This window comes from Rhipicephalus microplus, chromosome 5 (assembly GCF_043290135.1).
Source record: "Rhipicephalus microplus isolate Deutch F79 chromosome 5, USDA_Rmic, whole genome shotgun sequence".
Classification (NCBI taxonomy): Eukaryota; Metazoa; Arthropoda; class Arachnida; order Ixodida; family Ixodidae; genus Rhipicephalus; species Rhipicephalus microplus.
Window position 1 is genome coordinate 92,618,424 of NC_134704.1, and position 16,664 is coordinate 92,635,087.

At 45.6% G+C, this 16,664-nt stretch overlaps 1 protein-coding gene across 1 annotated transcript in view; it reads left to right on the top strand.

The window, feature by feature from the left end:
- LOC119173796 (uncharacterized) overlaps positions 1-16,664 on the top strand; it is a 47,949-nt gene that overhangs the window by 24,219 nt on the left and 7,066 nt on the right. The window contains exon 5 of the mRNA XM_075894537.1: positions 16,185-16,324. Within this exon, the coding sequence (XP_075750652.1) occupies positions 16,185-16,324 (140 nt within the window). The remainder of the gene's footprint in view (positions 1-16,184; positions 16,325-16,664) is intronic.

Genomic DNA, 16,664 nt, shown 5'->3' on the forward strand with positions numbered 1-16,664 from the left:
GATAGATAGATAGATAGATAGATAGATGGATGGATGGATAGATAGATACTCTCCCAGTCGCCGAAGTTCACTGAGAAATGCTTCGCATTTAATAATATGCACAGGCAAGCCTGGTTTTGCTGTGTCTACTCGCTAGGCTGAGCATTGGAAAACTCGGTTTTGCTGCGCCTTCTCGCTAGGCTGTGTATTCTGGTGCTACCATCAGATGTCGTAAACTACATTGCCGGGTGCCTGTAGTGAACTAGAATATCTATATATAGACACTGGATCTTCCACACCAAAGTAGTGCCGGTGGGAAAATTCTTCACTGCGTTGTTGTGACAATGAAGATTCGCAGCGTGTGCGTTAACTAAAAGCAGATGGCGGGTCTCTGTGTCTAATCAGAGTCCTCTGTCTGTCATTGGCGATTGGCTAGTTCCAGTATGAATCGCCGGCCCATCACTGTGTATTTTGCACCTCCCCAAGTTTCTCTCCTGCGCAACGTGACAGTGAGTGCTAGCGTCACTAGAGTAAGCTTTAGCACCCACTGCTTTGTATCTACGCATGGCTCCCTTTAGCGGGAGATGGTATAATTTTTTTGTCTTGTGCTTCACTGCCCCACCCTCCCCTCCACTGCTCCCCTTATCCAATGAGTCACTTAGCTATTACTTATTATTGAAAGCAGTGGCTGCTGGCTGAGGCTACCACAGATACTTCGTCAACCATGCGTCATGCATTAGATCAACGGTCAGTGGGTCTTTGTACACATTTCGAGATAAAGGCCCCGAAAATTCAATTTCGTGAAAAACAACGAGGCGCTTCACTCCTTTCAGACATTCGCTGCAAAGATCACCCTAAACGCCACATGCTTGTCCCAACAACTTCAAAGCTTGGCGCCTACAAACTGCGGAATCTCAACCACCGCCGTGAATACCGATACCCCCGTATTCTACGCGGTCATTGCCCCTGGTTCCTCGGGCTTCTCACTCGACCTGCCAGGGACCTGATGTGGGTGACATCCCTGCTTGCCCAAGAGCTATAGCATTTCACGGCGCCAACTACCGAGTCCTAGCACATTACCATCAACAGTTTGCGTCTAAACTACCAGATTTCCCAAGATTCTAGAATGATGCTGTCCTCTGCATAAAAACGTTAAACGCTCTCAGCACCTGCTGTGCGCGGCTGGACCACCGAAAATGGCTGGTGATCATCTACCACCTTCCCGAGGCTGCCAACGCCCGGCACAACTATAAAGGTGTACAAAACCAATCCTTGCCTCAATGATGTGCCAAACTGACTGCAGTTTTCCGGCCGATTTCTTACGCCAATGCGGCGCTCAACACAGACTCAGTCTATTCCACTGATGGTAGAAAGGAGATACATGACATCGACGGGGCCTCTAGACCCTCTGCCACCCTGCCTCCCCTCGGTGAACAACATCATGAAGGGTATGTTGCAGCTCTCCTCTTTACGAACGAATCCTCTCCGGGACATCAAGTTCACGTGGAGCATCATCCCGATGGTTCATCAGAACCATCCAGCTCCGAGTCTTCTCTGACTGCTGTACAACTGACATCAGATGCAGGTATTGTATCCCGCTGCTGGTCTCAGTCACTCCTCCCCTACCCCATCTCCTGGCACCACCAAGGAGGCTCAGATCATTACTTATTTATTGCAATTGGAGGAACCGGCCCCGTATTAGTCTTCACTTTAGCACATTCAGACACCAGCTCCTCTCTTGTTTCGCACCTACGGCGAATGTGCCAAAAGAGCCGAAGCCATTCCTCTCTGTGCTCGGTGATGAAGATAATGAAGAGCATAACCTCGAAGAACATGAAATAAACTTTATTTGACCCTGTAGAACCGGATTAAATAGCCCCCGGAAAGGTGACCACCGTTGTTTCTGGCAGCACCCATGCCATTAAGGGAAAACCATGGTCCTCTACCTATTCGCAGGCCTCCTGAACTGCGGCGAGCTGTGCTTAGAGCTTAAAACGTTTAGGAGCCATCTCCCAGTCATGTTATGCGCAGAACTTTGCGTTACGTTACGCCGCACAATGCCAGAGCATGTGAGTGAGTGTGCAATTATCTTTTCGCCCGCTAGGCTATTCCGGCCTTCAGCAGTGTGACTCAACGTGCTAAGAGTCGGGAACGAACCTGCGTGCAGCGTCTGAAGAGCTGACGACTTTGCTCTAGTGAGCTTAGAGTTTGGGAGGGGGTACTTCAGCTTCACGGTTGGTAGTGAGAAGTAACCTCTTTAAAAGTACGAAGTGGATCCATGAAGCTTTCTGCAATCTCGTGGCGCATACCCTGCAGGTTATGCGCCGCGAAAGCGGAGTTACGTTTCCCATTCCCGCGGGTACGCAAGCATTTTTCCGGGTCGCTAATAAGTCAAGGATAGTCACGATTTTTTGGATCTATGTTGCTCTTGGTTGTCCCTCCTCTGTGAGTGGAAATTCAAGCAGGGTTTACTTACCGTGATATTCCCGCAACGACGCGTTCGTGCGCCCGTGCGCTGGGGGAAACGAGGTCAACAAACGCTTCCGCGAGCAGACGACACTCCGCACGCACTCCGGGTTCCTATAATACTTTGCAACCGCCACAGGTGGCACGTGCCCATTTCTGGAGAGGTCGATCCGGTCCCCAAGAAGAGCTATCTGACGGAAAATACTTGGAAATTAACCCCCGTATTCAGAAACGCTCCTGGACTCGAATTCCATCCTTCACTTGACTGAGTTGAGCACTGCGCCGCTGCTCAACTGAAATTGACGCTGCGCTTCTCAATAATCACTGCAGAATATTGCCGGTAAGCAGTGACTTGGTCTGCTAAGAGAGGGCGCTCCCATCAGCGTTTTCAAGTTGAGGACAGCTTTTGAGTGAAGGAGCGTTTGTGAATGTTGGGAATAGGGGGGTCATACGCCAAGAAACGGTTGAATTCTTCCATCAATCAGTATGAGGATAGCCGGCGGTAGTTCTTGCGAACGACACGACAATCGAAAAGGAGTACGTTTACAACTTCGCAAATGAAGACACGTCTCGTATTGCTCAGAAGTTCACGTGGTGTGCCGTAAGGGAGTATGAAGTTCCGCAGGAGGAAAGATGATGCGTCGCGGGTCAGGGCAGCAGGCAAGGAAGCAGTTTCGGCGTATCGCGTCAGATGGTCAGCCACGACGACTAATACCCGTGCCACACGGGCAGAAAAAATGGCATTTACCCCCGAATGCCTTCAGATTTATTGACATTCGCGCGGTGCCACACGGGCGAACAAAATGGCATTCATCCGAATGTCATTCGAATGCCATTCGCCACCAACTGCCTTCGCCAGAACTCAGTTGACTGAGAAATGCCTACTCTCGACGACACAGCTCGTGAAGTGCGATTTACCTGAAAGTATATAAAACAAATCATATTGAGCTAAAAATGAAATTTCCCGTCTTTTATTTGCACTAAAGTCCTAAAAAAATGCTTTGAACGTTATACGAAGAAAATAAAGTATTGAAAATGAAACGCTTGTCAATTTTAGTGTCTATGTACGCTGTGGATCTGACTAGTGTTCGCTTAGGTTGATACGGTCGGCTGCAACGTTGTAAAAGAAAGCAAGAAACTAAAACTTAGTACAGCGTAATACGCTTATTTCTACATTTGATGATTATCTGATGTGTATGAAGCTTGTAAATGCTTCTTAATTTTTTTATTGCTATTCACTCAATGCTCACTTGGAAGGTGCTGTGATCGACATCATCAAGTCAAATGTCATTCGCTTTGGACGTGTAGCAGCGCCGGCGAAACGAATGTCATTCGGGAACTGAAGGCCTTCGCCACCAAATGTCGTTTTCTATGCCCGTGTGGCACGGGTATAACCAGTGGTTTCTGGAAGCCGTGCGTTGAAGGGGTCCATACAGGTCAATGCCCGTGTGGTTGAAGGGCCTGGTCGGCCACTAGATTGGCTGGAGCGAACCAGAGGCATGTGGATGAGGAGGTTCTCGTCGTTGGCACAGTTGATAACAAAATGTACTTGCACAAAAAGGTGTACATGCTTCGCCAATAAAACCTTGATGCAAGATAAGAACATGTTTTGAAGACACCCGCATGTGTGCACTGTGGGTAAGCGCAGATGGCTGAACATATTTGAACACGGAGATAGTGGGGTTTTGCTATAGTAACCACTTGCGGCCATAAAACATGTAATTCCGGTGATGGAGGAGGCCATAGCGAATCTCAAATTGATAAGCTTGTCGGCGTAATGCTTGGAGCAGCTCAAGGTAATTTTCATGGATCGAAAAGGAATGCATGCATGCTCAAGGTGTTCTCGCACAGCCGTCAAAGTCCTTTCTTTTCCCGCATCTGATCTTCGTCCTCTAGCTCTCAACATGGCATTGAGATGGCGTCATCATTATAATATTCTCGTAAATCTATTGACGTTATACGGTCGTAGACCAGCACCACTGTTTAAGAAACGTCATTATTTCGGTGTCACCATATCACCTTCGTCGTTACGTTGACGTAATACCTGCCAATTATTTCGTTGTACTGTCGCAAGTCGTGCTTATGCTTATATGCCATCCCATTAACGTCGCGCCATCGGCACGAAGTAATTGTTAATCGTATTCATGTCGTTTTAAGAGTGTTGGTTGCTCTAACGTCGTCATTCCGACATCGTCCACCTGATGTCGCAAGAGCGTCATCACCATATCCCCGTCGTGGACTCATCGTCATCCCATTGTTTCCGTGCATTCGTTGCGAATGCGATTGTTATTCCACCATCACATTCATTTTTACAATCGTAATTCCATTCTTGCTATTCCATGAAGGTTAAGCATGTGGGCTGTGAGTGCGATGCGAGTGTGGTAGCAAAATTGTACCGGCTACTGAGACAATGCATGTCGCATATAGGTCGAAGCAGTAAGTTAAAAATGACTACTATGGATTTTTAACCTAAAAAATGGTGCATTCGGTACACGTTGTGCATTGTCTTTTCTTAACTTTTTTGTTACCGCGTGAAAATAGTTACTTACGCGTTATAGCATGAAAATTATTATTTTTCATATGTTTCGGGAGCATAGAAAGTTTGATTGATATGTGGGACTTAACGTCCCAAAACCACCATATGATCATTACAGACGCTGTAGAGGGCTCCAGAAATTTCGACTATGGGGTGTTTTAACGTGCACCAAAATAAAAGCACATGGGCCTACGGAATTTTCGCCTCTATCTGAATTCTGAATTGCAATCACCGTAGCCGGGATTTGATTCCGCGACCTGGGGGTCAGCAACTGAGTACGTTAGCCACTACACCACCGCGGCAGTTCTTGCAAGTTCAGCTTGAAACGTACTCCAACACGCATTGAAGCATACCAAGTTTTGCACAATGAAACGATCCTTTCAAAAAAATATATGTTGTAAAGCAACAAAAATATTTGGAATGATAATATTGTCAAAAGTGTCTAATTTTTTGTTGCCAACCAGTAAACAGTGCAATAAAAACACAATATAATAAAAATATACAAAACAAAGACAAATCGTAATCTACATTTTAAGAATAAATAACACAGGAACAGTATGAGAAATAGTAATAAATGTTCCACGGTATGTTTCTATTTACATAGACAAAGAAAATCGAAACCAAGGTGCTGCTTCGTGACTCATTCCACGCATCAAAGCATTGCTTATGTTTTTCGTGAGACACAAGTTAACTGCCACACCTTTCTGAGTACATGAACAAGAGGAACTTCTCATTTCCTCACGCTCAGCTGAACATATCTAAAACGGTGACGGTTATTGTTACAGACAAGAACTTACCCAAATTCATACTTCATTAACAAAATATATCCAGACAGAGAGGTCTAAATCAATTGCGAGAAGTGTAATAGCATTATGGCTCTGGACCATATGCTTTGGCAGTGTCCTGTGGCTTTCACAGACATGTGACAAGGAAAGTGACAGGTCACAAAGAGTCGTTCACAGTGAAGCTCTCTAAAATCAAGCATAGGCCTTCCAGAAGGCCTGCAATACACTATTGGAAAAATAGCAGGGGAAGAGTAATATGTGGTGAGACGGTGTGCAAGCTGGTATAGGAAAGCTTGCCGTAAGCGCAAGCATCACACCAGCGTCAACACGCATCACAACTCAGGGAAGCGCTTTTTCGAATGTGCGTCCAAGTCGCCGACGGCGGCAGAAGCAAAAACAAGTGAAGGATGGGATGAGGCGCCACCGATGTGAAAAATATCACAAGGTGTAATGTGGGTATGTCACCATCGTAGTTCCGCACGACGGATACCATGACATAGAGCTGTGGTAGTGCGAAAAAGAGAAATGCTTTTATTTATTGCTGCTTAATTCAATTCGAGGGTCTCACTAACTAGTGTTGGAAGTTAGAAAAACAGCACGTCAGCGAAAATGTACTCTATTTCGGAAAAAAGACGTAATTGTATGCCTATTCTATTCCTTCTATCTGTGTTACCATTCTCTTCCCATTCCATTTCGGGGTCACGAAAATGTGGAATGATTCCGGATTCATTCTGATTCCGGATAGGCAACACCGCAACACCGCTCCCTTCAAGCTTAGCGCCACCAGTGCGAAGCTGACCTTTCAGTTTACTTCCATGCGTTTTATAAAACGCCGCCCAAAGGCATCTCTCCTTCAGAGTAATAATAACGAAGGCACATGCCTTGCAAGAGTTCTACGATACAAATTTGGCAAATTCCAGTTCTTCTGGAAGTCTGTGTAATGCGAAGCAGTCCGCGAGTAGTTTGCCTGTGCTTTACTTTTTGGCATAAATCAAGCTTTAAGAGATGAATCAATGTGTATTGTAAACTAACGGTTGTGCGCTCATCGCGGGCTCACCAGAAATGCTCTATACATATGTGGGGTTTAACGGCCCAAAACCACCATATGATTATAAGAGACGCCGTAGTGGAGGTCTCCGGAAATTTTGACCACCTGGGGCTCTTTAACGTGCACCCAAATCTTAGCACACGGTCCTATAACATTTCCGCCTCCGTCGGAAATGCAGCCGCCGACGACGGGATTCAATCCCACGACCTGTGGGTCAGCAGCCCAGTACCTTAGACACTAGACCACCACGGTGGGGCCACCAGAAAAGCTGACTACACTGGACTTTAAACAGTGTCTTACCACCTGACGCAAAGTCAGCACTCACGTTAGACCCCACACGTCAGTATTACTGAATTGGCGCTACAACCAGAAGATCATACGTAAATTTCATAGGCGTATTCCTCCGCTCCCGTTAGAATAGTTCGAAAAGACAAAATCATCACAGTGGATGCAAAACTGCAAAGGAAGTGATGACGTGCCTTTCACAAACCCGTCTTTGGCCCCGCCTTGCCGGGGGAAAAAAAGATGAAATAAGCAGCTCTTATCATTCAGTATAAGTAGTCCTCGGCTACTGATATTGCTATGCCTGCAACTATCACTCAAAAAGCGTCATGGCCATTATTTTGCACTGTAAACAATAATGGAACCGGTACGTCAAAGCAAACATATGCATCAGACTTAGCGCCCTCTCAAGTTAGTCATCCCCCACTTCCTGCGCATGCTTTGGCCGAGCAGCACCAGCTCCCAGCCACTGCACGCAGTCAAGAGCTGACCCCCTCCAAGACCGTAACCACATGGTGATCAAATTACCCCCAACAAAAGAGGCAATAAGTACGAAACAGTCGTTCACGTTTTATAATGTTTAAGCTTGGCTGACTTTTTGATGCGAAGAAAGAGAAGGAGGGGGGAGGACAAGCACAACAGGAGAGAAGGTAGGAAGGTTAACCAGGCATATACCCGGTTTGCTACCCTACGCCGGGGAAATGGGAAGGGGGAGTATAAAGATGAGACAGAGAGAGGCAAGAGAAGGTGCTCATTCGCAGTATGAGCCGAGGGTGAATAGATATCAACTGTCAAATATGCTTCACTGTCTGACGCCTTAATCAGGGGATACAGATCATGGCATGTCTTTCACACTGGCACGTTGGTCACGCATGTATGTATATACAATATATTTTCTACCCAGCTAATGAAACATATATTAAGGCCTATAAATGCATCAGTTCTCTTTTATGTTCACCATACACTTATGTGAAATCATACTCATTTTCATATAAATCACGTTGATGACACAGCCGAGTGCACCTAAGAGTGAATCGCGTGGCGCACATGACGTAATTGTCATCAAATTCATCTCAGGACATTTCAGTTGTGCTTGTAATACACTCATCATAGCCATAGCTACTTTAGCGTATATGCAGTTGACTCACAAAGCAGCCTCTAGTGCATCAAGACCACGTCATGGAAATCGTACCGTGTGTGTTATGCACATCTGAATTTTCATGCGTGGCACAAACAAATGAATGCAACATACAATTAAGCCAGCGAAGTCTTTGAGACCAACAATTGTTGTCTTCAACGGAAGGGCAGTTAAAATGACGGGTATCAAATTAATTTAGGTGGGCGAAAAATGATCCTTTCTGTCGGTGTAGATGCCCACCCACAATCTTTGCATTACGCCTCCGATGTTTTACCAACTGAACTATGACGGAAGACGCTTCCCCGTCCATCTTGCTGGGTATTTTGGTATCTGTATTCCTGCATGTGATAGCCAGTGACGGTCGTAGCAGCGGTGGCAAATGTGGAACATTTTTTTTCAGAGGACGTCACGGGGCACTTGATCTTTGCAAGAGGTTACAGCTGAACAATAGACATTCGCATGCTAAGTCATTGAATCAGCTGGGGCGAGGACCTCACTATGATTGCCTTTTTCCTTCCTCCATCTTACGACTTGCAGTTTATGTTCGTCTTACAGTCATGTCATGCGATACCAGTATTCATATACATATCGCATTGTTGAGGTGGACACGTTCGCATCATGACCATGCCATTCATATTATGCTGTGTATTAGACGAATATCGTGATTTTCCTCTTACAATCTGTCATTTATGTTAGGCACACACTCAAATCTCGCCCTGATATTCTTCGTATATATCCAGTCATGAACCCTCCGCTTGCCAACCAAGGCTGTGTCATGTAAATCATGCTATACATATAATGCATTTCATGATTTTCAGGTACCAGCGGTAATTCATGTTCGTCATATACTTCATTTCGTCTTACTAATTGCGGCATAAATCCGCTTCAAGAAACGACACGAGGGCACCAACGTAGCGTCATATAAAGCACGCCATACCAGACATCCATGTTAATATTTCCATGCTACACTGCGTAATGTGTGTTTGTCATACAATTACGTGATGCCGTATCAATTGTGGTTATATCAAGTAACTAAAACCAGCGCAAGCACACCAAAACCATGTTATTTAGGTCATGTCGTACATTACATATATGCCATGATTTTCAGGCTACAACATGTGCCCTCTATTCGACATGCACTTCAGTATCACCATTCCAGTTTTGGTATATATTCACCCAACCAAATGTCTGCCACTGCATCAAGACAACGAAATGTAAATCACGCCGTACATGGCATACACCTCACGTTATGCCTGTTAGAGCCTTTATTTATGTTAGACATAAACTAATTTCACAAAATATCAGTTTCATATGCATCCAGTTAACGAAACAGCCATGAGAGCAGAAAGTCGTAGGCACTCCATTCTCCTCAATAACGCTGGCAAAGCGCTCGAGCCCAGCGGTCCCTCTTGAACGTTTCTTTCTCAGTTCTAGGGATTACCACACTCGATCTTTGATAAGGTCCTTTGACGTCTGACTCTTCGCAGGACCACACGGTGACGGTGATGGTGAATGTCTTACTGAAGTTTTCCTATAGCAGACATCGCAAAAAGGAAGTTCTGAACTGTAAGGACTTCGTCATACTCCCCAGACATGATTCGCATGCTAGTATGATTCCACTTGCAGAAATTTTGCTCAATTCATAGTTACCGCGAAGATTCGCTCGTCTCTCTAGTTTACTGAAGCACCGGTGGCTCGCAGACGACTGTGAGAAACTTTGCACGAGGGCAAATATCCCAAATAGCTTTAAGATGCTATGGCTGGATGCAAAGACCAACGAACAATAGAAATAGTCTGGGCAACCGGTCACTCCTCCTTGCACGGCAATGAGGCTGCACACCAGACAGCTCGAGGACTTACAGACCGAGCCTCTGGATTACCCTGGTCGAACGGGGAGGACGATGAGAGATTTGAGCGGACGACCACTTATAGAGATATTACGCAGTATCACAGGCTAAGCAGGGAAATTTATCCTCCCGCACACTCGTCAATAAACAAAGGACAGGTGGTGGCGTGGCGCCTACTCCAGACCCACACGTTTCTTAGTCCGGTAACAATGAACCGCTGCGTGCCGGAACTTCATTCGGACAAGTGTAAATTTTGCCACAACAGGGCGGACTTGCGCCACATTTTATGGGCATGCCCGCAGGCCCCCATGAGAGGCAAATTTCCAGACGGGAGTGGATGGGATACCGCGCTCCTCAGCTCTGACTCTCATTTACAAGCCCATTTAATACGGCAGGTCGAGGACGCCGCCAGGGCATGACCGTCGTCTAGGTTTGGTCCTCCCTTCTCCTCTCGCACCTTAAAGGGGAGGAAGATCTTTCTGCTAATTAAATAAAGTTCGTTCATCATCATCATCTTGTAGAATTGATGAAATGAGCTGATAGGTATTATCGTAAGTCGAATAGTAATTCATAATGAGATGAAAGAAAATCTTACATTTTGTTTACCATAATTAGTACGTATACTGGGTAGAAGAAAATTGTTTATTGCAAACCAGGTATTACTATATATCATAAGACCAGAAGGCGGAAAAATGTAAGGGGAAAGTTCATTATTAAGAAGTCTGCAGGATAGGTGCCAATGTTGTATTTAGTGAGTTCAGTAAGAGCATGGATGTTATTTTTGTCTAGTAGTAACTTATCATTGAAAAGACGTAAGCTGGATGTAATTATTCTAATAGCATGACTCTGAACAAACTGGATAGATCAAATATGAGTATTATAGGTATTACCTCAACCTATCGTACCATAATATGTCACTATTTTATTCTGACGACCAAGCTAGGCGCTGTAAATAAAAGACTAGTGCAAAACAATTTGATATTTAAAGACTGCGTTTTAATTTGTATACTTTTACTTGACCTGTTATTTAGGTAACTTGTTAAGACGCTGAATATTTGAAAAAAAGCGTTAATTTTAGTATTTTCATGTATGTGGAAGATTACATATTTTGTATAGTCTAGTACCTGGTTTTTCATCTCATGTCAGTTTTTGCTATTCGGCATCATGTTTACATGCGCAAAGCTTCACACAGTACTCATACTGTCACAGCCACATTCTTCAACTGCTGTCGAGAGATCAAAGGACGCCTGGTTGTCCTCAAGCTGCGTGATTCAGCTGTTCGTCCTATCCATTTCTTCCCTTTCTACTGTTTAATCATGGGAGAATATTCATGTCGTTTTACTTCATCATTACACTGCCGTCGTAACGACTTCGTGTTCGGTGGTCATAAACCGTTCTCAACAATCTGTTGTCATTATCGAGCGCATCATCTTCATTATCTATCGCAGAAACACTATCGTCCTATAAAGCATTACCCATCGATAATACATTCGATTTGCTCAGGAACTGCACCTAAGCAAATAGGCAGTGAACAAGAAAAGAGCTGTCTGCCGCTATCATTAAAAGTTTCATTGGTCGCAATACAGCCCCGCATGGCACGTAGTTTTTGTTTCATGAGCATGTGGTTATAGATATGACAATAATTATAGAATGAATGCATTTCAGTGAGAATATTTTAGCAATAAAGAGGGCTTTGCTTGCACGCACATAGTACTAATAAAGAGCCCGAATCATTTTACGGGAATGTGTCATATGAATACCGGTCTCACATTGTTTTCAGTGTTGTTCACAAATCACCAATGTGCTTGTGGACCTTAAATTTAAATATTATTTAAGTATTGTTACCGAATGTATTTACTCATTGCTATACTTGTCAAAAAAGATTCACTTGCAAGTACACAACATTTCTAGTGAAGAATTCGATCATTCCAGTAATGAAAGCGCGGCGTTTTCAGCTTGCTTTAAAGAGAAACACCCGTCAAATACGCCTAAGAAGAACATGCCTTTGTGAACACTTGCACACGGTATCGCAGCGCCATCAAACATTCACAATGGGAAAGCAAGCTCTCCACACGGAAATCAAATATGTAGCGGCTCGTTTGAACGGCGCGCGACTTGCCCTAAAGATTTCGGCTAATCGGAGCACCTACGCACAATGCACTTGCTCGGCAACAACCTATTTGAAGCGTGGCCACATAATGCTTGCGATAACGGCAACATATTTGTAACCAGTTCCAAGAGTGCCTGTCTTTCTTGAACTCGAAAAAGAACCTGTGTGGGGTCGAAACAATGTAGAGAAGCAATGGCTTCGTAACATCATACCTCCAGCTGCTTTTGCTTGTTGCATTATCAGGCCCGTGTTGCGTGACTCAAAAGCATATGCTTAAAACTCAGCGGATGATTTCTGGGGCCGGTAAGGTACTTTTCTCCCGCAAAACTAGTGCCAGTCTGTCCTACAGCGATTATTCTCCTTAAGAGGACAGCAGTGGTGCCTTGTTCGCTCAAAAATATTATGCTATGTTTTTCTTATTGATGAGTAACTTGTTCTAAAACAACATACGTTATCCAGAAACTAGAGCAACTTATATTTGGGAAGGAAGATATATTAGTGTTAACGAGACCTCGTGTTTTACGTCCGAATACCATGACTTCATGACGAGGGACGCTGTAGTGGAGGGCTCCGGAAATTTCCACCATCTGGAGTTCTTTAACATCCTCTGAGATCGCGCGGTACGTGGGTCTTCTAATAGGAGTATGTACAATTTTGTCAACACTTGAGGTAAGATCGCACCCAGTTGGTGATCTTACCTCAAGCGTTGGTGTCTTTCATAGCCTTCATCCATACAAAAAAAATCACAGCATATCTATGGAGTGGATGACGAGTGCGGCGACGCATCCGTCCATCCATCTGTCCATTCATGTTTCCATCCGTCCGTGTGTCCGAATTAATCGATGGACGGATAAACGAATGGATGAAAAGAGGCACGGACGTGTGGACAGACTGACGGTTGCATTGACGGACGCATAAACGGACGCACGAACGGAAGCACAAACAGGAGCACGAACAGAAGCACGAACAAATAGACGGACGTAAGAATGGACGGAAGCATGTACGGACAGGCAGATGAATGCACGGACGGATGGACGGACGAATGCATGAACAGACAGACAGATGGATGCACGTCCGGACTCACGGACGGACGGATGGATGTACAGAAGCATGGACGAATTGACAGAAGCATGAACGGATGGACGGAGGGAAGAAGGGATGCACGGACGAATTGACAGAAGCACGAACGGACGGACGGGGGGAGGAAGGGAGCAGAGACGAATTGACAGAAGCACGAACGGACGGACCAAGGGAGGAAGGAAAGCACGAACGGACAGACCGAGAGAGGAAGGGAAGCACGAACTGACGGACGGAGGGAGGAAGGGAAGCACGAACGGACGGATGGAGGGAAGAAGGGAAGCACGAACGGACGGACGGAGGGAGGAAGGGAAGCACGAACGGACGAACGGGGGGAGGAAGGGAAGCACGAACGGACGGACGGGGGGAGGAAGGGAAGCACGAACGGACGGATGGAGGGAGGAAGGGAAGCACGAACGGACGGACGGGGGAGGAAGGGAAGCACGAACGGACGGGGGAGGAAGGGAAGCACGAACGGACGGACGGGGGGAAGAAGGGAAGCACGAACGGACGGACGGGGGGAGGAAGGGAAGCACGATCGGATGGATGGAGGGAGCAAGGGAAGCACGACCGGATGGATGGAGGGAGGAAGGGAAGCACGAACGGACGGACGGGGGAGGAAGGGAAGCACGAACGAACGGACGGGGGGAGGAAGGGAAGCACGAACGGACGGACGGGGGGAGGAAGGGAAGCACGAACGAACGGACGGAGGAAGGAAGGGAAGCACGAACGGACGGACGAAGGGAGGAACGGAAGCACGAACGGACGGACGAAGGGAGGAACGGAAGCACGAACGGACGGACGGGGGGAGGAAGGGAAGCACGAACGGACGGACGGGGGAGGAAGGGAAGCACGAACGGACGGACGGGTGGAAGAAGGGAAGCACGAATGGACGGACGGACGGACGGACGGACGGATGGATGGATGGATGGATGGATGGATGGGTGGATGGATGGATGGATGGATGGATGGATGGATGGATGGATGGATGGATGGATGGATGGATGGATGGATGGATGGATGGATGGATGAAGGGGCGGGTGGGTGGATTGCTGGATGGATGGATGGATGGATGGATGGATGGATGGATGGATGGATGGATGGATGGATGGATGGATGGATGGATGGATCGATGGATGGATGAATGAATGGATGGGCGAAATCGATGGGAGAATTGACGGACGCACGGGCCCTTCGCCCCACTCATCATCATTCACTCCGTGGATATGCTGTGAGAACTACTAACGCCATCTAGTTATAATATTCTCCAAGATCTATAAAGCAACGTTATATATTGAGCAAGCCATATACAAGAGGTGGCTACATACATGCATACGGAGGACAACGACCTATGGCCTAAAGAGCACCGTCCCCAAAAAATACCTCTGGAACACCTAAAGCAACGCGCCCTATTCATTTGTATGTTATAACTCCACGTTCACCGCTTACGCTTGCCGTGTCGAAAAAATGCAGCCGGCCAACAGACAAGACACAACGCTCGTTACGTTTCCCTCTGGTCGAGCCGTGGCATTCAATAACTCCAACGTGACCCGAGTTGGTGACCTTAGCCCAAGGTCGGCGTCCAATCATCGCGTTCTCGCTGCCACATCGCTTCCTCTGGTTCCGCATTCATTTCTTACAAGAGTTTGTGTAATCATTATTGATGGGTGTTTGTCATCGGGATGGAGATGTATGACGAAGCGTTAACGTGGGTGCATCCACGTTAAGCAGTGTTGTACTTGTAGAACACCACCAGACATTGAGCAAGCTCTCTTATATCAATGTACGCAACTATTAAACTACTTCTGTAAGTATATGATTTACTTTCATATTTTACCGGTTCCTATGACGGAAGGATAAATTTGTTTGTTCTTTTCTTCATACTGACTCCCACGCGCTTATACATCCTTTGAGCAGTAAATGAATTGGCAACGATTCCTGGACAATCAAACCTCGATTCTGACTCGGCTCGTTATCGCCTCATGCATGAATTATCTTTTTTTCTATAATGTTTAGACCATTTACTGAAGCTAATAGCCTCTTTAAAATCTTAAGACGATGATCACATTGCATTTATTTTTCTTCTACTTCATATTCCAGGTGACAGGATCTCTTCGCATATCACACGTGAGCAAACACGAATTCTCATTGATTGCCTACCAGCCATTTAGGAAAGGTACAATTTCCGAAGTAGATTGTGTACTAGAATGACCACAGTATTAATACTAAGTCATCTTAGAATAGCTTCCTTCCCAAGTCAATAGAGGACTGGAACACAATTCTAGATTCGGTCATTACGTCGCCACACTTTGTCCAAGCTCTGGAGGAGCATATTTTTTTTGTTATCTGTTTTTTAGTGCTAATGATATTTTATTTCTCTATGTATGAGAATTATTAATTTTATGCACCCATTGTTAATGCATCCTATTTTATGCACCCATGTTCAAAAATGTATCATTGCATGTATTACGCCATCCTTGCATTTTGCTCTTTCATGTGTACTGCCCCTCTTGCCAGTGCCAAGCTAGCTTGCATTATATTGAAATAAATAAATAAATATGAGACCCTTGCGTTCAAGCACGAAAACCCTACTCGCTTTGTGGCATTGTTGCCTTGGTGAATGTTCTACGAAGCACAATGGCATCAGTGCAGTGCGAAGCAAGTGAACAATTTTTCATACACCTGCCATTGTAATATTGAATATAATACCTCAAAAGAATAAAAAGTACGCGCATTCAATGTGAAAAGTGCAACGCAAGAAGAAAATCGCCATCTGTCGTATTTTAACGTTCTTTTTTATGTATTCTTCTTCACTGCCTACGCGAAACCACCAATGGATTATTGGAAAAACAATGCCTATATGTCACCTCTCTTAAGTTGCTTTTCTCAGCCAAAGCTAGTACGATAAAAAATAAGACGACAGCGTATATATAAGCCACAGCTAGGTTCTTACCGACCACCTTTCGTCGGCGACAGACAAAACACATCCAACGGCCGGAGGTCGCCTAACTGCGGCAACATGAAGTTCTTCAGTGCTGTCGCACTACTATCACTGGGTAAGACGACTTTGGTCGACGTTAGCACGAGAGCAACAGTTCATGCGAGAAGTTGAGCATCGCAACGGAGTCACGTGGTGGACGGGTCCTATAGGCGCGGCTATCGGACCGACAGCAGGCGCAACGTGCAGAGCTTGAACAGATTATTGAGCAATTGGGCTAATCTTTATGCGAGTTCAATTGCTGAACAGCTCTACCCTTGTTATTTTCCGCATTCTAAGGGCTACTAGGTAAAGTTTTTTTTTTTAAGTCAGCGAATCATACCGATAACCACCTTCAAAATCCACAAGAGCGAGAGAGGGTCTTTGTTCTAATTTCCCTTTAGTTTTAGTTTATTCAT